Source organism: Hippocampus guttulatus, chromosome 10 (assembly GCF_054856545.1).
Source record: "Hippocampus guttulatus isolate MCC_2025c chromosome 10, RoL_Hgut_1.0, whole genome shotgun sequence".
NCBI lineage: Eukaryota > Metazoa > Chordata > Actinopteri > Syngnathiformes > Syngnathidae > Hippocampus > Hippocampus guttulatus.
The window spans coordinates 2,534,982-2,561,406 of NC_141270.1; the positions used below are offsets into that span (position 1 = coordinate 2,534,982).

The window sequence follows — 26,425 nt, forward strand, 5'->3', positions numbered from 1 at the left end:
AAAATATAAGATGATAAAAGGAATGCATTTAGTAAATTGCTTTTTACAATGACTCAGAGGGCTCAATGCAAGCTATGAATGAAATATGATGACAGACATATCAGCGGAGCACAGATTCTGTCTGCCGGCGCCTTGATCAAATTCACCCAAATGGTATTACACCACCTGCGCCACAACTTAGACCTGGTTTCTCTGGGACTAAAGTTTAGTTTACTTACTGTCACCAAATTCTCAGGTGCGCCCGGGGCATGTAAGGGTAGAAGAAAACGCCCTCGGTCTGCTGAACTGCCAGACGTGGTAAACTAGACTCGAATCATCTGTCTGTCCATTGATGCACATAACAAGTAAAATGTCTGTCTCGCCATTCAAAGGCGCACACAATGAAATTTGTCTGTTGATGTCGTTCCACGAGCACAAGTCTAATAAATTCTAAACCAGGACACACAATTCAAAGTACAAAGACACATTTTTGCCATTCATTATTCCGACCCGCTGTCTGGCTTGACAACCTCCCAGCGCAGCTGTGCTCAGGAAGTTCCGGGGAAAACACATTTGGGGCTAATCAAAACTAATCAGCTCCCCATCATGTCTCCTCCCACCCTATTGAGAAGCAACACCGCGCTTCGGTTGTTTTTTAAAAATAAATGCACGCTAGGAAGCGGTTTACAATGTGGCTCCCGAAGAGGTCAGACCCCAAACAAAAACAACATCGTTGAAGCAAACCTTTTATCTGTAAGTGGTCCTAATTGTATTATTTTTTTTTAAATGACTTTCTCCGCAAGCGAGGAGCTCCAAAAGGACGACAAGTGTGCATCGTCCTCATTTCAAGGTGAACGTCAGCTTCATGGACGGTTTACTTTGAATAGTAAAAAGGAAAAGAGGCTCCGCCACAAGGAAGGAGAACTCGAACTTGTTTTATCGTCTTGAGAATTAGGTTGGAGAAGTGAGGCGAGATCACCTTTTGGAAAAGAACCCAACAAAAGGCAAATTGATACACTGCCGATATGACATCATATTAGTCCAAGCGAAGCGAGTGCAAAATTAGCTCATGCAATAATTTCTCCGGGACCGTAATAAAAGACTAAAAGGAATGCAGCGGCTCGAGTATGAAGACGGCTACAAATTAAAAATTATAGCCTGTCACTTATCAAGCTCAGACTGCAAAAGCCTTTCCTGTGCCGCTTTGTGAGGCATACAGAACCAATAATACGAATTAAAAGCGGCAGACAGAAAGGCTTTTCAGAGAGCTCAAGGCCTCTTTAGCCCGTGTGGAGCAATATTTTACTGACATGCCTGGATGAACTGATTCAAACTGCAAAGGTGGTTCTTAAAAAATCGAAAATGACATTCAACCGCAACGCGACGAACACTTTGCATCGGCACTTTTGCAAAACGCCGTGAAATTACGGCGAGCAAAAAAGGTTGGCAGTGAGCTTGGACACTTGGAATGAGCACGAGAATCCCTGAATGGATTGTTCGGTCTCAGGTCAAGTGTGTGGAAGCGATCGGTGACGAAGTGCATCTTAATGCAATGAGGGCGAAGCGATGTTTGGCGCTCGGCTGTAACCAAATTCAGTTTGCCCTCTAAGAATAAGAAAACCTTTATTCGTCTCACAATGGAGACATTGCCAATTTACAGCAGGAAAGTTATCAAAGGACAAGAACAAAAAGTATAGGAGCTGGGTTTTGGTGGCCGTTAGGGTTGCTCCCCCCCACCCCCCCCCAAAAAGCACCGATTCCAATGGCATCTTTCTCGACACTATGATGTGATCTCTCAGCATGATAAATGGACGCCAATTGTGTGTGTGTGTGTTTTATCTCGACTGGGAACTGGAACGCTAATTCTCTGGCAGGTACAGAGGGAGCAAGCGAGCCTTTCATCACGCTTCCTTTTTTTCCCCTTTTTTAGAATAATTGGAATCACTGGAAAGACAAAAAACAAACAAACAAAAAACTGGCAGTGCGTGTGTATGTGGGGTGGGGGTGGGGGGGTTATTCACTCAAAGCACACTTGACTGTTGCGCTGTTACGTCCACTTTAAGAGGAGCCATTCGTCTTGATGTCCGTTCGGAACATGCTGACATCACGAGTGAAAAAGAAAGGCCGTCTTGTCATATCGAGTAAAAGCCTCGTGGCGCCGACAGCAAAGAAATGACAAAACCCGCAGCAAGAGAGCGCGCCGGCGTTCGGACTCACCTCGTTGGCGTAGACCCAGTGACTGTCCTTGGACGCCAGGTTGGTCTCCACGGCCTGCGCAGATCAAGCAAAAGAGGGGCAAGGGGTTAAGAGAGGGGCGCTTTTAACGTCTCTATGTGAGCAATTGGCCGAGGTCTTTCAGTGTCAGTCAAGCCCCGGGAAGCCTCGCGGCTTCGTTTGAAATTCAAGACCACCTGGAATACAGAGAAGGGGCTAACGGGCCATGGGGCCACACCGATTAGCATTAAAATCACTTGACTTTCTTTCTTTTTCTTTTTTTTTTTTGCCAGGGGAAAGATTAGGGTACCTGCGGACACCAAAGGGAGAGAGAAAACAGCCCCCAAAAACTTCAAGCCCACCTCCTGAGCACTAATCTGAAAAAGCAATCCGACGGAAGCAGCAACAGTTGATGCCCATCAACACCACCTAATGCTCGTCAATGAAAGAGAAAAAAAAAAAAAAGCACCGCGAGCCACTAATCTTATCTCCAAACCTCAGAACAGTCACGCTTAGATTTTTAATGCCCCTCTCATTTCCAGATTTCATCAAGCCGCACGACGTCCATCGGAGTCCTAAAGCAATATTTACCTCCACGCTTCAGACGCCGCATCTCGCGGCCTAATTGCGCGCAGCTGCTTTGAAATTCAAATGGGGCGCAACCAAAACATCGAGGCGTGTTGATGTTGCTCAGATGCTGTCGTCGACTTGCGCTTTTACCGCTTTCGTACGTCCTGACATCACTTGAAAACATCCACCGAGATAAGGTTCGGATGGATAGGAACCCCCCCCCCCCAACCTTCGGGCGCGCCATCACAGGGCCCAAGGAGGGAGGGAGGGAGCGGAGGACGCACGACTTTGAAGTACAAAAAGCCGTCGGGACACTTTGGTGGTACTCGTAGCAGAAGATAAGCAAAAACAAAGCGCAGACACATAAGGGAAGCCGTTTGGCGCACGGGGGGTGCGCGGGCGTATGTCTGCTTGCTAACTTTCGAAGGGCTAATGAACAAACATATTCTTCTATGCAAAGACGCGTTCGAATGCTTAGCTTGCTAAATATGTTCCTTTCCGGCACACGGTAGTTTCTCACCGAAGTTAGGTTACAAGCTGGGGAAAACAAAAACCACACACGCCCACATTTGTAGGACGACGACAGCAAAACCAAAATCGATAGCTCTTGCTCTGATCTACTGAACGACAATCCAAGACTCGTTTTTAAGGTGATTCATGAGAAATGATGAACCGAAGAAGGGTGACAGAGTGCGCGAATTGATATCGATATACGGTACAGCCATTCGTACGATGTTTTGAAGATGCAGCATTGTTAAGTGATGACCACAACTTTCATGACTGACTTCAGCGAAGTCGTTTCGGGTCAACAATTACAGTACTTTATTGACAAAATGCAGCATAGGAGACATCCAGTGTAGCATTAGCATACCTAATGAAATCTGTCGCTCGGCAATAAAATGTGACAATGAGATGACGTGGAGAGTGTGATGATAAAGTAGGTTAACTCATTGGGATTCCAAACAAGCGGCACTTAGAAGACAAAAGGCATCTGGATACAATTCTTCCACGTTCTAATGTGTCTAATCAGCCTTTTTGCTAATCGAATTTGGAGTCAAGTACGGCTTTTCTCTCCAGCCCCCCCTCGATTTCCAACTCGAAATCTCTGGGAGTCCACTCAGGAGCTTCAACGCTGTCAACAAGCCCGCAGCTGAGTAATTTTGGCTTTGCGCGGCGTTGGGGAAAGCTGAAAGATGACGCAAGCGTGAAACTCTGGAGAGCAACGCGCTCTACGAGACGGGAGAGCCTGGAGTGCGGGTAGAGGAATATTTTGTGGCGTTGATACCAACATCTCCAGGTGGGAAAAGAAGCCCCCCCGGACGAGTGCTTACGCGGTCGCCGTAGCACAAAGGCGGGAACGCCGACTCCAATTTAAAAGGGATCCAAACCGAGGAGGGATTGAGAGAAAGTGCAGCGGCGTATGTGGGAACAGGTGGTGGTGTTGTTGATGGAGGGGCAGGGGTGTCTTTAGTGGGTTGGAAAAACATTCAGGAGAATCATTTGCTGCAAATTCCCTCCGGCGTCCACTTTGAACGCCGATAGGGAGACGAACAGAGGGCTGAAACGCGTCACGGAGTATCATCGCAGTCCACGCGAAGCTGTGAAAAGCCGGCAATCTAAACCGCTATTTTTAATGTGACAAATCCCACACGGGACCGGGGGGGGGGGGGGGGGGGAGAGGATCTCGTAAAAATTCTCCGGGATGAACATCATATGAGCTCTTATTTAGCTGGTCTGCTGCGACTGCATAGGAAGCAGGATACAGGAAATGCAACAGCATGAGCCCACCTATTTTATTTTAGAAATATTATATGAAAGGCATTTGTCAACTTTGATTAAATAGAATGCTTTAAGAAAAAAAAATCGATAGGTAACAGTTCACCTCGATACAATGTGGGCAAGGAAAAACAAAAACTCTGAGAAGGGGCCGCAGATTCACGCATCTCAGTCAGTTCTGGTTGCTCTGCGGTGTGTCCGTGTCCTTAACGTTCCACGGGTATGGCACAGCGTTCAAAGTGCTAGCATCTTGTTAGCTTCTTTTAAGTTGTCCATATTGCTAGCTGCGCTTAACATCTCATGAGCTTCTGTCATGCCATGACATCCACAATGTCACTTTGGATTCTCAGAGAGAGAATGTGACTGGACAATGAAGTCCAAATTATATTAAAAAAAATTCAAAATAAAGGCTCATCCAACCCAAACATGGTGGCACTTCCACAGTCATGTCCCGATGAAAATATATTTCGAAAAGTCACATTTTCATGATGAAAATGTATAATGTATTAAATTCATGAGGTGTGTTGAACATTTATAATGGCGTTCTTCAAATAACAATAACCTAATCAATGAGACGTGAATGTATCATCTATTAGCAGAACAATTAGTGTCGGTCATACTCATACCTGCTTGTAGAGAATTAAAAAAAACAAAAAAAATGTGAAACCATGCACCTGAACAAATGCGTCCTCACCGTTTGTCAAGGCCAGGCGTCGTCTCATCTCCCTAATGGAGGTGATACGAAATGAGTAGCGCATTAAAAACAAATCATGACTCCCATCTGCCATCGCGCGGATGTTGCTAGCTCCTCTCAGCATTTTGCCAGCTTGTTGTTGAGAAAGCTGCTAGCCTCCCGTAGGATATCATTAGCTTCCCACTGGCGTGCCTCGGCGCTAAAGGTGAAGGCTTACGTGGCATCCGTCCACGAGTATCCCAAGCTAAAGCTTCTATCACCATGCTAGCCTCCCCGGCCAGTTGCGCTATGGTAGTCAAAATGCTAACTTTTCTTGGTTAGCTTCCTGGAAGCATATGACTTGATTTGGCGCCTGCAATTTTTTTTTTGTTCAGCTAATATTATTATGTACAATGTGTGGAACATTGAGCGCTGCGAGTGTTTGCGAGACGATTTAAACATCACACACGGCGAGGCACATGAGCAAGAGGAGACATTTGCATTTCTGAAGGATCCCCTTGGGGAGGCGCTGAGTACAAACTGCACACTTTCACCTGGGGGAAATTTAGCTTGTGAATCTTTGATGATCAACTTCAATTGCCGAGCTGATAGATAGTAATGAATCTGGATAATTAAGAGCGAGGAAACCGGTGAGCGTACCAAAAGCGTTTTTCTTTCATCGAGTGTAATAATACCATGGGACGACACATTTATTTCCAAGAGTTCAAATAATACCGTTTTTAATTAATTCACAGGAGAACGGAAAGCAATGCCATCGTGAAGAATTGTTTACAAAGAAGCTTATGAAATGAGGGTTCCATTTTTAGATACGCACTGCTTTGTTTATGATATTCATTTGTCAAATTAATTGCGTTTTTGAGGGCCTCAAATTGTCCCGAAAGTTCACCAATTTTTGCAATGGGGGGGGGGGGGGTCCTGGTGAAACGTAAGGATGTATTGAGGAGAGACCAAAATTGACTCAATTTTCGCACTAGGATGGGTGCATAAAATTTGCCAGTCAGTTTCACCACAAAACTGCATACACACACTAAAAACAAAACAAAAAAACATTAAAAAAAAAAAAGGCTTCAGGCACATGCCTAAAATTCAACAGGAAGTCACTCAAGTTTGGTTTAAAGCCAACATTTTGAGCTATTACTTATAGACAAATTGCAAATCTGAAGCAAGCATGCTATGTAGACGGTTACCGGTGAGTTGTGCCATGCCTGTTGAGAATTTTGAGGATTTGTGTGAGGACCCAGCTTCAGTCGGTTTTCAATTGCTATTTCACGACCATTTGACGTTGCTTGGCATTGCAACCCAGGACAAAACAAGAAATAAACAAGTTCAAACAAAGACGGAGCACTCCATTAAAAGCAAGTTACCCATTTTAATTGATTTGAATGTCTGAATCATGGTTAAAAAAAAAAATGAAAAAAATAAAAAAATGCTCCTTAAATGTATCTGAATAATGCACGCCACCATTACCAGGCGCCAGTCGAATGACTTCAGGTGAGAAAAGGCAGTGAAAGCACTTTGTACAGTTCCGATCTTTCAACGAGGCACACAACTTTCCTCCAACACACTGAAACACATTTCGAGAGAGTTTTTTTTTTTTTTTGAAAGCATAAATATGTAACAAGTCACAGAGTGGGGTGGGAGAGGTCGCATCCAAAAAAGCGCAGAAATCACTCAACTGCTTTTTTAAAAGAACGTCTGGAACATCTCGGACGCAGAGGCCGACAAAACGTACGAGGGGACCTCTTCACCTTGCTTCGCTGATACGAGAAGACGCGACTGCTCCATTTTCTTTGCCGACAGAAATAGACCGTGGCTTTGGTATGCCGGGGACGCGTGCGGCGGACCGGACGCCTTAGCATCGCATTCGACTTCGAGCGGCTTCTCAATCACCCAAATGTCACGCCCCGACATGACAAACATGGCTGATGAGGCCTCCGCCGTCGCCTCGCGTCTCTCGCGCATGATCTCAAAAGAAGGCCCACTGGGTCGGATCTGACTGACAAGCCTGCAGAACACTGCACGCTTTGTCTTCGTGGTTCGAAGGGGACGACCGTACATATTTGCCCGCCCATCATGTGTGAAATGATACGGGCGACAATGGGTTGAAACGAGACAAACTGCTTCTTTACTTGTGAAAGTGAGCCCAGACATGAAAAAAGACTTGCATTTTCACTCATGGAGGCAGCACTTCACACACGACAATTCACGCACAGTGTGCTGACCCCGTGTATTTGACACATGCAGTGATCAAAGCTGTTGGCTAACGCTAATCTCGGTATCCATCATAACTCAAGGCAGGTCAAAGTTGCATCTCTGCATTTCTGATGGTGCATATAACCGCGATGACACCGTCTTGCCTGACCTTGACAAAAGTATGTCATTTACATTTTATTTAGGCACCTGGTCGCCGCTTTAACTCATTCAGTACCAGCCAATTCCAGACCAGGTCTGAAAAGACGTTTAAAAACGTCTTTGGGAGTGAATGAGTAATTTGTGGGGAAATGACACTTTCTTCTTCCCAATCCCATGCTGGCATGGATTCTCATTTTTCCTAAAGGTCCACCGTATCCGTTCCGTTCTCATTGAGCGATTCTCTTATTTCACATTTCGCCCAAGGTCTGTATTCCGTCTGCTGTTAGGCGACAAACGACTTGCCATGCAAAACAGATGCGCACCGTTCCCGACAGCTTTCTTCCAAGAATCCTCGCCCAGTACAGATTCGAAAAGCCTAATTGGACATTCATTTCCTGCATAAAAGGGCGCAGTTTGGCTGGATGCGATCTGATCATTATCTTTGAAACTGCAGCCAAGACTGAGAAGTAAACCACGAGGGCACGATATTAAAAAAAACAAAATACTCGTCATTTACAATTTCCCGCTATGCCGCGTCAACCACAGCGTCATTCTGACAACCAAGAATTATTTCGAGGCACATGAAAAGGTTGCGAGACGACATTATAACAGTCCAAAGGCGTGTGGAAAAGGCCGTCATGTCTGACATAAAATGACTTTTTAAAATGCTTGGTTTTGTGATAACCGAGCTTGACGGAAATACAATGAATGTAAACGCTGTGGGCGCGGTCGCTGCTCAAGGTTGGGGTTTGTGATCTCAGAGGAGTTGACAGGAAAACATAGTTGGTCAGGAAAACTGCCACAAGGAGGTCGCTCTGTCGCTGTAATTGCTAGCGCCGTACGCTGCAAGTAGTGAGCAAGTTGTTTTCACACTTGCGAAATGGTACTAATTTATTCTGGGAAACGTCTCGGGCCGAGGGAATTAGCTTTGTGCATTAAGGACAGCAGTTCCAGATTAGTGACATTCCATAAGTAACCTTGGAGCAAGAGCACGGAGAAGCGACCATTCGGCTAATGGAGGGGTTATTAAGCCTCAGGGGTAATTTTCCATGTAAGTGTAGCATCACCCACGGTGGCGAAAGGTGGCCATCACCTATGTGGTGCTAATGTTTTTGTTGTAATGTACTTTTCAAGCTTAACATGATCCGTAAGGACTTTTGGCATTTTCCACAAGTCACGCGGGGGGGGGGGGGGGGGGGGGGGTCAATCAAGGCCAAGGTGAGATGGCAAGCACCGGCCATAACATTAGGCACACCTGAACGATCTAATGCGATCCGGCGTTGAGGACAAGGTTAACTTCAGGGCGGCTGATAACTCGGTCGGGACCTTGTCTAGCCGTGTAACTCGTCTTGATCAAAAGTTGATGAATTCAACCTCAGTTCATCGCAAAGCAGACATCAATTCTCTTTCATCTCCATTGGCAACTTTTGAAGCTCGGCCCATTTTGAATATGAGCCACATCGGGATCCCTATTAAAGGTTAATCAATTCGCCCTTGGGTCAAACCGCAGCAACACCCCGTATTAAAGCCCATCGTCGCTGGAAATTTATTCATTGCATTTTGAGGATGTCCAGGTCACCAAAATGATCCGCAGTATGATCACTAGTTAAGAAATGTCCTCTGGTGATCGCATAAGCTTCACACCAAATGTCACCGAAATGTATTTGTATCTTTACGAGAGACACGTCAGTGGAAAGAAAATGATCCTGACCTACTTTGCGGATCACGGCCAAAAGTTTACTGACAAGTGAATCTTTTTCAAGCTCGAGACGTTGGGGCGAGGGCGGCATGCCGTTAGCACATGATTGGGTAACCGTCCCTCAAATAAAAACACTGACGTTGTCGGTGTCGATCGACATTTTGTCTTCGTTCAATGAAGGCTGAAATGACGACGAGTCTCAGAGTAACTCCTTACAGACGCGTTTCATCATTTTCATTGCGTATTTAGCTGTTGCCAAGCTTTAGCTGTCCACTCTGTCATTCTGAAATACCCACGAACATAAAAACATTTCCGAAATATCCCACATATTTACTCGGCGGTAGACTGATACGTGTTGCTAAGGGAAGTTACTCAGTGCGCTCATAAAATGCCAATCCAACAAGGTCCACCCTGTCATTGTCCCACCTGTTAGCGTGTACATAGTCTGCCTGGAGTTTAAAAACGCATTTCTAACATCATAGCGACTTAATACGAGGGCACAACCAATATGGAATTTTTTGAGGCCGATGCCAATTCAGGATAAAATTACGATGAGTGGGCTAATTCATAAAAAAAAAAAATACATCATGTAGAAAATAACTTAAGTCCCTGAAGGAATTACAAAATGTGAGGAAAAAAAATGTAATAATCTCGCCCATTTTATGAGTTAATATCTATTAATTAATCGGACGGGCCCTACTTAATGCAGTGCACATGAAGTTCAATGGAACATCTCGGCCACGACTAATAAGGAAAAACAGGATATAAAATATATAAATGGGTACATTTGCACAGCATAAAACAGGAGGGTGGGGTGGGGGGTGAGAGAAGGCTGGCAGATGAGCGTGGACGTCACCCAGCATGTACAAGACATGTTTTCACAGCGGGCCGGGACAAGTGCCACTGTGTGTCGAGTAGGAGTGTGAAGCCTTTGACGCAAGGTCCAAACAGCTCTGATAAACACGACGTCTGCGGGGAAGGCGACAAAAAGCGGCGGCGCTCACTTCAACCGGCCCATGTACAACGTGACGATAAGAGATGGCAAAGGGGCCCGGATGGCGCCTCTCCGGAGCCATCGGTTCTTGAAACGCGGCTTTAGCCAGATGTGAGGTTGCAATAAACAACCGTGCACTTTTTTTTTTTCTTTTCTTTGGCCGGCAATAAATTAGCCAAACAAATAAAGCACTCGTGCAAGTGCTCGGCTGTTTTCTTGGCAGACCATTTGGAGCTTGCATCAAACATGCTTAGACGTTTTGGCACAACGCTGATTTATGCCTTTGCGGGAGGTAATCTAATTTGCTAGCGTGCTGTGCTTGTAGCCCCGAGTGGTGGTTACACTTTTTCTATAGCCCACATTTCAATACACCTGAGCAGCACAAAAAAATGTCATCTGTCTCTTTAGGATCAATACGGCGGTCTGAAGAGCGGCACTTTGGCTCGTGCTGCTTGCCGCTTGATAGGCAACGCGGCGGTTTGAAGAGGGAGCGAAACGATTCCATAACCTCGTCCTCAAAAAGCGCGCTGTGCTAACCACGCTTCAAATCAAGTCAGATCAAAATGGACTGTGTAAAAGCAAAGTTTTGTGCGGCTTAGCCCGAGCCCAATACAGCGATAATCTCCGGCAAAGGACCGTCTGTACATTTAGGACTGTGAGAATCGAAAGATAAGTGCGGCCCGGGAGGCGACGGGCTCCCGAAGCGAAGCGAGGCGAGAGCGCGGCTGGCGGGCGGGTGCATGATCAAAGCCTATATTTTCAAATCGCTTACTTCTCCATTAGTTTGATTAATGGGTCCGGTCTCCCAGTCAGACGCAGGCAAAGGGCTTGAAAGATGACGCAATTACTGTTTTTTGAATAGCAGACTGAAAAGGCCCGTCTCGAAAGACGGTTCTGCTGGGGAGTCGACAGGGCGACCCGGACAGCTGAAGACCACTTCTTCATCCATCCCAGCGGCTTCCCTCCAGCCACACCGCCATCACCATCGCCGTCGCCATCACATCAGCGCCACCCACTGCTAGGCAGCCGCGAGCCCCATCATCCTTCTCCCGTGACGCCCTCCCTCATTCTCCTCGAGGAATCCCACCAGGCTATGCGGCAAGCTTGAACGGAGGTGTACATCATGCTATGATGACTGCGCATCCACGCTCGTTCGCTTGCCTCTCACCGCTCGGCACACTTGTCAAGTCACATTTATTTCTATGGCCCTACATCACAAACAGTCTCAAAGGGCTTCACGTGACCACAGTTGACAAATATGAACAACCTCCCCCTGATCGTAAACGCCCAAGAGGGCAAGGAAAAACTCCCAAAACCTCATCTGGGGAAAAATGCGAAAGCTTGTGAAGGGGCCGCAGATGGAGGGGGGGGGGGGGGCTCCCTTCTAGCGAGTGGGCAGCATTTGACAAAATATTGTACTACACAATGTGAGTTACAATGACATCAAATCCATTGAACAAGATGAAAACGACTTGAGAGAGGCGGGTCCCCGCCTCTGAACCCGGGCCCAGTTTTGGTCAACGACGAAATCTTCGTAGCAGCGCCAACCCAGCTCAGTCAGTGCAAATCACGCCGAGAACGATCGGAGCCGAATCCGTCCAGTTCAACTAAGAACGTCCTAACAGTGACGGTTAATTGGCTTTATCGGAGAGAAATGAATTTGTGAGCTCTAAAGCCATTCGGAAATAATGGGAAATTTAACGATGTCAATCCAGTTTAAAATAGTTCACTGGAGTTTGAACGGATGGCCTTTGACTGTCTTTGTTCAAAATCCACAAAGGATAAAGAATGACATCACATTAATCAGCGACTCTTTTCACACTCTGGTTGAAATGACTGAGGGATTTTTATTTCATTTTTTTTCCGGGTTCTGTTGTCTGCAAATGAGCCACTGCTCGCCCCGCCCCTGTTCTTCATTGTCAATGGGCTTTCTGAAGAGAAAAGCAAGCCCCATAAAGACGAATTAAACGGAGGTAGCACTTCATCGTGAAGCTGTCAAATGATTCAAGTTTAATTAGTTTCATTCATTCACGTTGGCATTTTACATAGCGCAATTTAGACACAAGCTTTGTCTAGTGAAAAATACAACATTCAAAGGTACTTACAAACAAAATCATTAAAGATGTTTAAAATGGGAGGAGGAAGGATTTCATACAAATGAAATGAAAAAGTAGCTCACTGAAAATACAAAAAGAACGTCAAACAAAAGAGTGCACGAACAAGATTTTGGAAAAATTTATCCCGAGAAAGTCTTCATTTTTTTTTTAAAAAAGCTTCATCATAAGTGTTGGGGCAAAAACAATTTATAATCTAGATTTAAAAGATGCAGCGTTTGACGCTGCATCTGAGGGCGGCCAGTCAGAAGACCGTTATGACTTTTGTCTCCGGTCTACTGAAGACAAAAGTGTCGCTAAGCTTCTTCCGGTCTGCTTGGAGCATGCAACGTCTCCTCGATCTGGAGATGTTGTGAGAGCAGATAAAAAGCTGTTGAATCACTTCCTGAGACCCGACAATGTACACGAGCAATTCCAAAGTCAACATGACCTATTAGTTCTCTCTCTATTAAATACTTGGATGATGACTCGCTACAATTTTGGGTTGGATGCTGACCAAATTTTCTCCGACGATGATCAGTGCAGTTTGAGTAGAATCACACCGCGACCTCCCGGGCGCCGTTTCTATTGTTGCAATTACGACTGTCGTGAAATGAGTGGTGCAGTTTTCCACCACGGCAGATTAGACCTTTTCGCCAGGACTATGATCCGAAATGAACTTTGCAGGCAGGCCATAATAACAACAATTTCCACTCGGCTATTATGAGCTTCTACAAGGAGTGGCGAGAGACCACGGGGGACTTGAGCACACCAGAATAGGTTCGATTGAAGTTTACTGATGGCCGCACTGCACCACTGAGAGAATGAATAGAAGAGACACACACACAAAAAAAAAAAGTCAGTTGAATGAACGGAATGCTGTTTTGGTTTGTGTTGAAGGTCTTGTCAAAATCTTGAGCAAAACACAAAGGTTTGCAGAAATGTGTTTGGAGATCCGAAAGGGCAGGAAAACATGCCACTCTTGTTGCCCCTTATTTGAAATGCCAATGTTTTTTTTTTCGTTTGTGTGTGTGTGTGTTTTACCCGCTGGTTTTTGTAGCTGTGATTACAGTGTGCGCTCTGTCGGGGATGTCCAAATTTTGACTGTAGCGAGGCACCAAATGTCTCTTTTACGACCAGCGTGGCAGCTGGCAGACCCTTAAACCCAATAACTTTTTATCATCTGCTTGGAGGTAAAAAGCGCACAGCAGACGTCAAATGTCTCGCTAGTGTTGGCCCGCGTCCACTGACTGCTACTATGGTACATAATGCTGTCAGAAAAAACGGGGCTAAATCTGTAGCTGTAAGGGTTCAATGGCTTGTCACTGGGGCAGTCTCCTCAATGGTACACCGACTGCACTCCTGAGACAGGGTACAATATTGGGCCCCTTACAATTTGGACCGTTTGTGATACGAACTACGGTTAACAAACGCACATAGACAATAATGAGTAATAATTTAAAAAAATAATAATATGGCACCGCATGCTGCAATGCATCCTGGGAACCGAAGAGTAGCTGGAAACCGTTGACAGTTCGTTGAAAGAGCAGAAAGCGCACTAGTTTGCCCATTCGTGGTCTAAATTACCGCTACTGCTGTTTATTTCTTCAAAATGTATTCGCATCAAGAATGGGCTATTCCAAACATTCACAAACCCTGCTGACTTTTGTGAAATTTTGTGCGAACGGTTCCGATATGTTTGATGAGCTAGTATGCGGTCCTTTGTCCCAGGACATCTCATAAACAATGTTTTTGTAACTACAAACTAACATTTAGAGGATATGTCATGATCGTGAGGTCCTAAAATTCATCTTGGGCCACCATGTGTGTAATACTGCATGTTCTCTTATTGTAACTCGAATCTGGAGCGATATTTTATGGCTTGTCTAATGCGCACTGGGATGTCATTCCATAGTTTGGGGACCAGCAACAGGAGCTGGCGTGAGGCGTCAGAAAGGAGCGTACGGGTGGAGCAGTTCAGAGACGGTAAGGCGGGTTGAGACCATTTACAGATTTAAAAACAAAGCGCGTTCGTAAAAGTAAATCTTGAGGGAAGGCTTGGTAACAAGCAACTTCGCTAGCAAAGGTATAGCTCCCGTTAGGGGCTAGTAGGCAGAATTCCCCAACACAAGTGAACAGTGGGTGCCGATATAATTGCCTGGCGGAAGATGACATTAGAGCACGTCCAACTGAGCTCGTTAACAATGCCGATTCTCACCAAGAGTGCTCTTTGGGGTTCACGGCAAAAAAAAAAAAAAAAAAAAAATCTTATCAACACTCCACATGCAAAACAAAGCCGCTGATGGCGTTACAAAGGCTCTACTCGCGGCCCCTCAGTGGTTCTCACGCTCCTCTCAAAACGACACATTTCTGCGCTCAAGTGTTGTTGGCGGCTGAAACGGCTAATTGAATAATTTGGGACAAAATCCGCGAGCGTCGGCGCCCACCCCTCCCTAACCGAATGATAAAGCGAGCGTTGGTGCCCTTCGGTGGGACACGGGGGAGTGTTTTTGTTGCGCATGAATCACCGTTGAAACCGAGCCATTAGAGCGCAGCTAGCTTGAAGCTAAAACACGGAGCTGATGAGAGAAGAGGTGGCATGATAATGATGGCGTCGCTTTCGAAGGAGAGATCAAAATAAAATGGAGGAACGCTGTTTTTCATTTTGCCCATCTGTTAGTCCGTTTGACGCAAATCCGGATTCACGTAGGCCACCGTACATACGGTAGCACCCACTTGCTGTATAATCCTTTTTTTTTTTGTGTTTTTTTTTCCCACAGCGACTTGTTTTCATATGTGGAATTGAAGTCTGCATACATACAAGATAGAGATGCTTCAAAGGTATCAGCATATGGCGGTGGACAAGACGTCAAAAGAGCTTATGAATATGGATGTGCACACGGCCAATAATTAATTGTACTGCATATGAATGCATAACGCTTACAAGCGGGCAAACATCCTACCTGCAACATTTATATGCTCCCCACCGGGGCCGTGAGGCATTCTAATTGAACATTTTATCAAGAGTGTTTTTCGGGGTTTTTTTTTGCATTGCGGCTTATGCAACATACTTCAGGGAGGGGAAAAAACCCCCAACAATGTTTCGGTATTTGTTTTCCAAGTGGTTGGCTTTGCAATTACCCTCGTAACTCCCTTTATATTTTTTAGACGTTATCGGAGAATAGGAAAACGCGCTCAGAGACTGGACTCCCTGACAGCGTTGTGCCTTTGGTATAATTGCATGTCATGTGATGGGATGCTGCGGGGAGACAAATATGCGCTGCGGAGAAGCCGCAAGTGTTTGGAAAGCGACTCTTTTAGGATATTCTAATTTGACAAGAACCAACACGGAGGAGAAGAAATGGCTTCGCTCAATGCGCGACCAAAACAAAGAAATGAACCGACAAACTCGATGAGCGAAGAACAGGCACTTACATCCACAGAGGAAGAACAACAATAAGTTGTGGGATAAGTGAGTGGGACAGTGAACCTCCCCGTGGGGAACGTAAAACGGCAAGGCCCCATCGATTCATTTTTAGCGAGATTTGGGGAAAGAAAAAAAAAAAAGTCAGCTCATCGTCCAATCACTAAACTGCTAAAATAATTGATCACAAGGGCAGTGCACATTGCTGCTTTTTATATTGCAGTCAGAACATGACATAAAGGGTGAATATAGTGTTGGATTATCACTATAATTTTTATTTTGCGTCCTAATTTAATGAGTTTTTCAGTGTGCGTTTATTTATTTATTTTGTTTGCCCCCCCCCCCACAAAATCCAGTCCCTTCAAAAAAAAAAAAAAAAAAAAAGACCTTTGATATTTTTTATTTATTGTATGCAACATAAAAACTCCTCACAATAATATACTGTAGTAAAAATATTTTTGGAACCAACCACCCAATCATTAAATATAGGGACTGTATAACACAGCCGCATCAGTGTGAATGACTGATTGTTTGTCTATATATGCCCTGAGATTAACAGGCGACGGTTTACCCCTCCTCCCATTCAAAGTCAACTTGGACGAGCTCCACTTCCGCTAATGAGGAAAAGTGCTGCCGAAAATGGATGGATAGAGATGTATTTGAGCGGTTGTAAATTGCAGGTTAACACTGCTCCATTCCAACCCTGTAGGTGGCACTAGTGAGCTGATTGGCAAGTGACAATGACGACATGGATTAAAAAAAAAAATGCTTGAGGGCTTCACCGCTTTACTCAATGCTGAGTATCGTAATCACAACAATTAATTGGATAACCTTCCATGATCAGGGTGGTTTTTATTTATGTATTTATTTTTTTACATGCACAAACTTTGTTGATACTGTCCAAAATGGGATCACATGTACTTTGCGAGCACATGCTGGACAAGTACTCACTCACGTGATGCTTCCTAGCAGTGTGCAAAAAAAAAAAAAAAAGAAAAAAAAGAATGGTGATCTCTCTGTTATGCTCATAACGTTCGCCCTCAAGAGTGTGCTGCTGTTCTCCATCTCGGGCTTGTTATTCCTCCAACGTTAACTGGTGCGAACACAAACACTGTCGCTATAGTTTTAAACCCCCAAGAGCAAGTTACATAAAAGGCAAATTATTGAAGAAAAACGCTCTCACTTCACGCCCGTTATTCATTGTCAAGCAAGCGCCATCCATCAAGTTAAAAAGCTCGCCGGCTTTTAATACCAGTCTCGGGGTACAAAACAATCTCTTGATTATTCCGCCCTCCCGCAGACCGCAAAAACGACAGTCGCTTTTATTACTCAGAACTCGTCGTTACGTTTGACTGTATCTTAGCCGTTGATTCATCATCCAACGCAATTACAATTTCCTCAATTTCTCCCCGCTCTGTGGGAAAAGCACTCTTGGTGGCCCCTGGCGGATAAAAATGAGATAAAACAAACTGAAACACACCAGGGAAGATATGTCTTAAAATGTGCTCCAAAAAGGGAATCTAACACTTCATCAACATATTCATCGAAAGCGGCGGTGTGCCTGAAAATCATGGAAAATGGAGCCCGACCAGGCTAACGCTGTGGTCGCTGGTTGGACCCAACATAAACTGTGCTTTTCTGGCGGCAAATTTCCAATGTTTCAATGAGGGACCGCACCGGCGCGAGGTCAACGACAGCTAGCTTCTAAAAGCTGCCATGACCGAAAAAAAAAATATATAAAATGTCAGAGTCAGTGCATTGACTGGTTGAGAGCTGTTGAATTGTCAACCAAGATAGCATTTAGCATTAGCCAAAGTCATGACACATCCATCAACGAGCAATGTCCAAACTGTTTTGTTTTGGGGGGGGGGTTTCTATCCCCTCCTCCGCTCAAAGCAACTCTGGTGTAGTTACACGGTGAACTAAAGTGAGAGACATGACGCCACCCGATATTTCATGTCCGCTATGAACCTAGCATAACAGCGCATAAAATCAATCAAATAAACACACAGTACAATTGTATATAACAAAATATATATATATTGCGCTTTATAATCTGGTATGTCTTATTTATGAATTAAAAAAATATCTATACATATATACAGTAGATATAATTATGCCTAATACTACAGTACAAAAGGCATGGTCTATAGTTAACATTGCAATTGTATGATACACAACACGTATACTTGTATTTGTAAATCATATGAAGATGGGGTTATGGTTTTTTTTCAAACTAAAGTCATACCACTATGATAGTAAAGTCATAGTTGAATAAGTGAAGATGATTTTTGTCAGGAGTAGTCAGTTTTTTGGGGGGAGTACTTTCATCTTGAGTCGGGCATTTGGACATCCGGCGTTCCCCTGAGCCCAGTTCGAGAACCACTGCACTAAACCATCATGCTGCTCATCACTATTTTGTCCACGCTACTAAAAACTGCACCGAGACAAAGCTGGTGTTCAAGCATGCACTCATCTATGATGGCGCGACGTACTCATCTATGCTTTAATTAAGGGCTGAGAGACGCACGAACACAACCTAAGCAACGCATCGGGAATGTCACAGAGAGGTCAAAGAGAAACGGAGACAATGACAAAAGCGGGGCGGGGTTAACGAACAGTAAAGACAAGGGCAAAAAGATAGTCAAGAGAGAAAGAGGGAGCCATTAGGACGTGGTAGAGGAAAAAAAAAACATACACGGAGGAAATGTCCTGTAAAGGGGACAGAAGGGGAAAGAGAAACAATGAGCGGGGGCGGGATGGAGGGAGGGCACGCGGGCCCGAAGAGGATGAGATGTAGGACAACGATAGATCATCTTCTGACAGCCTCGATTTGTCATGCTGTTATTGGGAGGGAAATGGAATTGGGGTGCGGCGGCGAGAGTGCCGGGGGTCTCGAGGTGGCGGCGTCAAGGCGGGAGGGAGCAGCGGGAGGCAGACGCTTGGACAGATAAACTCGCCATACCTCTCCACCTCTTGGCCGGACCGGCACGGCGGTCCGACGCACGCGGCCCACCGCGCTGACTCGTCATGTTTTTGAAGCGGACAGGCAACGGCGTGCCCGTCATATTTACAACCGGAGGTTAGGGGGGGGGTCGACTTTAAAAATGTCGTCCATTAAGAACTAGAGTCAACACCGCAATGACGTAGAATGCAATTTCGCAAACGCTGAAATTGGTGAAAATCAAAAACATAAAAGCTCTGTTTAGTTTCGGTATGTCGGTAAGCTTAAATGTATGCATTTATTTTTTGATAGAGTGTGTCGAAAAGCTCAGTGCTTAAGATGTGCAGACCGCATGTTTACATGTCATTTGAGGTGATCAAGGCACAGGCTTGTTTGCGTTATTGTTGCAATCCGATTTATGACTGGCCGACTTAGGTTTTTTTACCATGTTTGTTGATTCGAATCTTGTAAAGATGTCGTCGTGCGAGTCAAAGTTAAGAGCGAAGTCGCCAAAGTGCCATCCCGACTAATTCGCGGTTCAGTTGTCGTTATTTTGGCAACAACCTGAAACGCCAACACATTTACTGTACATATTATAAATCGTTGTCGTTTATTGTAATATAGATGAATGGATTTATTTACGTTTTTATTTGACAAGGGCAACACAGCCAAACACAGTTACAAGCTCGCATCTGATGTGATGCCTATAAAGTTTATCGCTCGTGCTAATTTTCAAACTTCAGTCCCCCACTTGGGCTTTTCCACAACATTGCGATACAGTATCAGATAAACAAATTTAAAAGGCCATACCATACAATTTAATCATCTATAATCCAATATTACATTTTTTTTGCTTGCATCTGTTAAAAAAAAAAAACAACCTAAAAATCACATTACTTGACCAGCCGAGCCTTATTTTGGGCCAATAAGAGTGGCGAACGCGTGGTGATCGGTAAAATCTTAACACAGCCAGATCTCAGATATCAGGGTGTGCGCACTTGTGCAACCACATTATTTCAGATGTTTGTTTAGATGAGGGCTGACGTTCATAGCAGACAAAGATATGAAATGATTTATCTTGGTCTCATTTATTTTCTGTCACAAAAAAAAAAAAAAAAAGGGGTTTGCTTTTTGGTTGCAAGAAAAATAAATCATCTTGAATCTTATTCAGCACTACTCCATATTATTTTATAAAACGCCAAGCGGCAACTCGAGCAAATCGGACGCAGGAGGGGGAAGCGCGTGTTGCCAAGACACTGTGCCCTCTCTTGTCAGTCTAATGAGTCATGCCGCCTTTGGCCTGCGTCATTCCACCTTAAAAGGGGGCGAGCGGAGAAGCGGCACGGGTGCCAATACACCTGTGAAAAGCACGGCGGGGCTATTTTGAGCTTGCAAAAAGCACAGCGTCAGATAAAGGCTGCTGACGTGCTGTGTTTTTGACGCCATGGGAGTTCGATGACAAAAAATAAAAAATTCCAGCAGCAACAGGAAGGCAGGAAATGAAGCCGGTCTGGCCTTTAAGGGGGCATATTAGCTGGAGCTGCACAAAGATGCTGCGGCTGAAAAGAGAAAAAAACAAAAAAACAAAACACTTATAAAAGATGTCAGCAAATTCCCCAAACAGGAGAAAGCCATCGTGGCCGTCTTGTTTCCTGAATAATAATATTATTATTATTATCGACCAGAGCGGCTCTTTAAAGAGCCATCCGCAAGCGGTCGTGACACTAAAGTGAACGACCGCTCCGAATCGGAACCGAAATCTGAGGAAACAAATTCAAGCACCGCCGGCGGTTGGTCTCTCTTCAGAAATTGGAGACTCGTGTCGTGGCAAAAGGTGGATTTTAAATGCAGATTTTTTTCAATTTCAGATTTTTTTTTTTCTGGAAAATCTCTGATACTGAGATGACAAATCAAATCTGCTCGGGCCAATCACTGACCAGCAGCGGTCGGCGACACGTCGCCTGTGCGATAGGTCGCTTTAGGCTGACGCGATTCTTCGCATGGATTACCTTGTAAACGCTCCTATTTTTAGCTGATCGGGCTTATTGAACACACACTGAATTTATTTCAATTTGAGAGGGCAAGTTGATAAATGCTGGTCTCACTGAAGAGCCTCCTCAAAGAGTTTACAATCGGTACGGTCCAATATTTTCTTTGCGATGGCATGTCTCAATTCCTCCAAGAGAAATACGGCTGGGACGACGGTGGGCCCGGCTGGCCCATAAAGTCACTTGGTGAGAAACGAGCGCCAGCCGCGGAGCTCAATAAAAGGCGGGAGGAAGTAAAACAGCAGCAGGCTGCTTCCGGCCGTCCAGTGCGGTGGTCCAACCTACGCCGCGCTCTTGTTGAACGAAGACAGCTGGGTTGGGCTCTAGCATGCCCGGCGACCCTTGTGAGGATAAAGCGGATCGGAAAATGGATGGATGGATGGATGGATGATCGAATGCCAAATCCTCTATGATCCTGCTTTTTACGCCTTCACCAAAGTGCCTTAAATGCTATCAAAACATGCTTAGGGAGTATGGAAATAGGGTCTTTATTTATTGCGGATTTTACTGATCTGGGATTTACAATATTTGTGTTGTTGTTGTTTTTTTAATGATATTACTGGAGTACTTGAATTAAGTGTTTTATAGAATAGCCTTTTAGTAAAATGTACAGCATATCTTATGAATACGGTTTGCTATTCCCTTCTGTATTTCACACGCAGTTCTACAACACCTCAAATTTGCCTAGCGCATTATAATTGTTGCTGGTGAAAATATGAATAACAATCATTTCTGTCATTAACCCCACCAGCCCCCACTCCCCCGCCAGCTCGGAGCAAGCAGCTCACTTGCATGCTAATTGGGGAGTGACTTTGGTATCTCATAAAACCTGTCATGTTTTTTTTTTTTTCTTTGCACCTACAGTAAGAGAGCTAAGTGATTTTTTACAAACGATTGCAAAGACCAGCCAAGGATGGGAAAACATGGTCGGAGAGCTTGAAAATGCCACTTTGCCGCCCCCGGGAGAGGCTGGCGTGACTCCGCAGAGAGGTCGCCTCGCATGAGGGGCGCAGAGGCGTCAGGTGTCAAGAAGCCAGGCGAGACTGAGCCGACGCCAGATGCCACCCCGCCTCATGGCCGATGTGAGGGGAAAGGCGATGTGGCAAGTGTCTGGCTGGCTGGCTGGCTGCCCCCCCCCACCCCCCACCCCCACCCAAGGGGGCACAGAGTCCGTTCCATCCAAACGTGAGGCGACGTGAGCGTCGTGAGGACAAAAAGGGCGAGGAAAGAAAGACATGGGAGGATGATGTCATGCTAATCTTTAGGGTTAAGCACTTGAAATTGTCAGGGTCTGAGTCAAAGTCCGCCAAGGGAAAAACATAACTTTCTTAAGCCTGATGCATTGTGGGACATTGAGTCACCTTGACGAGGATTAGGTGCGTAGAAGCAATGAATGAAAATTGAGGAGAGTACGCAAATGGGAACGTGATGGAGCTGAAAAGTCGGAAGGGAGCTCCTCTCTACAAATCAACCTCCTGCAATAACAATGTTTTTTTTTTGTCTTGTTTTTTGTTCTTGTTTAACCGGTATTCGTCCACATTTTCATGTGCAACGTCGACCTGGCAGCAGACAGCAAAGGCAAATTCAAATGCATACCGACAAACTGTACCGTGTGATTACAGCCACCTAATATATGACATTGCAGCATAGCCTTTGAATAAAGGAATACAGCAACCCCCCCACACCCCGCCACCCTCCATCGCAAGGTTTATATTCCAGACCACGCTAGCAATGGGTGAAATCCCCCATATAGAAATATCCCTATTTAATATACAACATAGAATATCTCATATACGGCATCGGCAGCACTTACGCTTTGCGGTCTTGAAAGACACTTTTCCAATAATGCAAAAACATTTGAACATTTTTTTTTGAGAGAGGCGAAGGGTGATGGATGACGCAGTTGTAGAGTGCACCGATCCCTCTGTGTTTTCATTCAACAATTTTGTTTATCTTTTGACGCACAAACTTAAGTTCATCTCACAACATCGACCAGGGGTGCCCATTGTGTCGTTCGCAAGCGACCAGTGTCTCGCTAAGGTGATGTTGGTCGATCAATATAGCATTAACCTACTGTCAACCTCACCGTTTTTTTATATAGCTGTCAATCAACGGCAGTGAAAAAAAAAAAAGAAGAAAAGTACACTCCGCCCCCCCCCCCCCCCTCGTCCGTTGTGAAATTCGAAATACAAGGGCGCTAACTGGCAAAACTAGCCATTTCCTTTTGGATTCATCAACTATAAGTTATTAATAATAGAGATGAGAGGAGGATTTTTGCTTTGCGGTGGGCTCCGTGGCGGGGCGTCGCGGGACACCCCCGCGGTTTCCCCGGCACTGGAGAATGACCCCATCCATGTACAATCTAAGCTAGTCCAGAGAAGCTAACGCTGATATCACCGTTAGCTTACCGGTAGCTTTATTTGTGATCAAATTGCTGATTGGCTTTAAGACGATCGTGCTTCTGTGTGTGCTGCTAAATAAGCGAGAGCGGCTGGGGGGGGGGGGGGTGCAGAGTGGGTGTGGCTTCAGGTACATTCGTCAAAATGTGGGGTCACAATTCCGTACAGCTCGCTTCCATCGAACAAAATGGGCAGCAGACAAAGAACGTAACTTGGACAAGTCATCCGACATGTGCTAGACAGGCAGGCCCTCCGGAGAGCCGACTGTTTGTGTGCAAGTAATTAAAAAGTCACTTTTCCATGACATGTCCCCTTTCAAGGCTGTCACCTGTAATTAATTTGAGATAAGCTATCCAGCAACTTTTTCCTTCCCCTGCTCGAGGCATCATCATCATCATCATTGCCGTTCTTCAGTTAAAAAAAAAAAAGAAAGAAAAATTCTCACCCTTGAGAGCCCCTCCCAAACACGTCCACCCAAGTGGGCTCTCTGACAACAGGTATGAATAAAATTCTGATGCGTTATCAAAGCTGCCAGCCCGTCGAACGAGTCGACGTATTCGCAGGGAGCGTTCGGGAGCTGGCGCCCCCGAACGCGACGCGGGGGCCTGATTAGCGGGGATGCCGCCGTATGAATTACAAGTGGGAAGATAAAGAACGCAAATGGGGCAGATTAAACGCAACTTTGGGGGAGAAAGAAGAAGAGGAAGAAAAAAAAAAAAAAAGAGAGACTGAGCTCTCTGTGAGCAAAAGTGAAATCTGTGTAGGTGCAAGCAAAACCCCAAGCTTGGGTCATGAATAAAAAGCAGTACGTGTGAGTGAGTGATCTTTTCAGAGGAGACTTTCCTTTGATAATTATGGCCGGGTATTCACAAGTGGGATTTTTTGACGCCCCCCCCCCCCCCCCCCCTTAATGGGCTACTTTATCGACATGAAACTACAAACACGCCTGTATGCATATTGGACCCTTTTTTTTTTGTTGTTGTTGTCGAGTGCCTTGACAAGTTCAGCGCTTAAAGAGTGCGGTCGACGTGTTCGCCTGTCATTGCTTCACGACACGTGAAAAGTTGAAAGGATAAAGCCGCAGATTCGTTTGCCATCATTGGAATTTGATTTATGACGTGCAGACACGTTGACGCCGCGCTCGTTTTGGGAGAATATTCGTATTAATTAGCAGAAGCCTAACCTTTGAGATCAAAACTTTCACGTATAATAAATCTTATGTTTTACATAATGTAGTAGAAAGTCATTTCTTAATAAATATCAGCAAAGAGGACTTGCAAAAAAAAAAAAAAAAAAAAAAAAAAAAAAAGGGACCACATATTAAATCGCCATCGTAATATTGAGAGCACGTTTAGATGACGTTTGAATATCGTTCAGCCCCTCACGCGTGAACGTCCTTTTTAAAAGTGAGATATCTTCCGGTTTATTCATGAAAGCGAATCCTTTGGAGCCTTGCCAGAACCGGCTCGGGGATGGGATGGATTGCATCAAAATGTCACATCGGAGAGACGTGCGTGTGACACATGCATAATGCTACATGTATACTAATACATGTCTCCAGCTATTTGGGTCCCAACATAAGTCGGGACACATATTGCACGCTTGTCTTGGAATACTGCCGCACCCCTGACAGAATCTGTCAGGCTGATTCTGTGCGGGGCTCCTGAGATGAAAGTATACGATGAATACGCATCAAAAGCAATAAAAAGAAATGGGAACGGATGCCTGAGAGCTTGTGTGTGTGTGTGTGTGGCCACAGTCGCCCTCATGTACCTGCAAACGGCTACCGGTACATCGGCACCTTGACTTAAGCGTTGAATTTGTTCAGCGAGCAAACTCTGAACTCAATTTACCCGTGCGTCAAATCACTTTTCCCCACCGAAATGATTTGAAATTCCATTTTTTTCTGTTCCGGCTCAGCAAAATCGGCCACCGATTTTCCTTTGAATGGTACAAGTTCAACGTTCATGCAAAAAGTTCATGCATGGGTGCGGTGTTTGTCTTGCAAGAAACGGTTATTTTTGCAATTTAAGTCCACTTTTTTTTCTGTTGTTATGTTGTTATTTAGCAGGGGAGCGTCGTTTAGATACTTTGTACTTTCGTTGTATTTTCAAGAATCTTACCAATATTCAATTGCCGTCTACTAAAGGTCGGTAAAAGGAGGGTGAAAGCTTTCTTTTGCTCGGTTCCATGCTTATGTAGCGAGAAAACTCCATTTGAGAAAAAAAAAAAACGAGTGGCAGTCAATGAGTTAAAGGAAAGCATTATTTGGAACAAAACACCAGATGTTTTTTTTTCGTGGAGCAAATGCTGACTATGACCCGTCGACATCGCCAAACCTTTGCGTTGTTCTTCTCCCTCGACTTTTCATTCTAGTCCAGAGCAGATCAAATGCATGCCCGATCTGACGGAAGTTTGGGAAGCGACATCCCGCTTTTGTTTTGATGCCGTTGACACATTAAGAAAGACGATTCGGAAACGGAGGACTCGTTTCCTGAGGCGGTCTATCACTTGTCAGGGATAACCTGCGTGTTCTATGGGGTTTAACACTTTTTGCTCATCTGAAAAAAAGTTTTGTTCCCAATGTTTATTTCAGATGCGCGTCAGCTCTGAAAGCCGCAGTTGAAATGCCGCTCTTTTGCGTCTCCTCCTACCTGGTGGATGAACACCTGCGCCCCCCGGGGGCTCATGAGCAGCACGGCCCGCCGCAGAGTGTCCCGGTAGCGGTTGAGTTCCTCGGTGCGCAGCGTGTTGAAGAGATCGTTGAAGACCCGGCTCACGTTGCGGTCCACCCGCTGCAGGGACACGTCCAGACCGAGTCGAGACGCCTGGTCCATGAAGGTCTGCAAGCCGCGGATATCTGACGGCGAGAGACGAGAAGGATCGTTACGATATGTTGATTGCCGTGGATGGCCCAGGACGGGTTTTGAAATCGTAAACGTACAGCTACGATCACTCCTTTGATCTTCAACAGAACGTTATGCGTCTTCCCCGAAGTAGAATGACATCACGCGAACCGGGAAGTAGCCTGCTAACTAACGAGCCGACGAACGAAGACAAACGCGGCGCTCGGCCGATCGGCGAAGCGGTCGGCTGCCCGCACTGCAACCGTACGACGTTGCGGTTGCGAGCGCTTGCACAATACAGCGCCGCTCCTCCATCTCGTCAGGCCCGGCCGGCATCTCTTACTCATTAAATGTCATTTCTTGTCATTTTCAGAAGTAAATCGAAAAGCGAGA

The 26,425-nt window shown here is 45.3% G+C and overlaps 1 protein-coding gene across 1 annotated transcript in view; it reads right to left on the minus strand.

Annotated features, from left to right (window-relative positions):
* The window catches only part of grid1a (glutamate receptor, ionotropic, delta 1a), a 190,969-nt gene that overhangs the window by 43,649 nt on the left and 120,895 nt on the right, over nucleotides 1-26,425 (minus strand). The window contains exons 4-5 of the mRNA XM_086122400.1: nucleotides 25,841-26,046; nucleotides 2,197-2,250 (exon numbers count right to left, since the gene is read on the minus strand). Coding sequence (XP_085978526.1) covers nucleotides 2,197-2,250; nucleotides 25,841-26,046 — 260 coding nt within the window. The remainder of the gene's footprint in view (nucleotides 1-2,196; nucleotides 2,251-25,840; nucleotides 26,047-26,425) is intronic.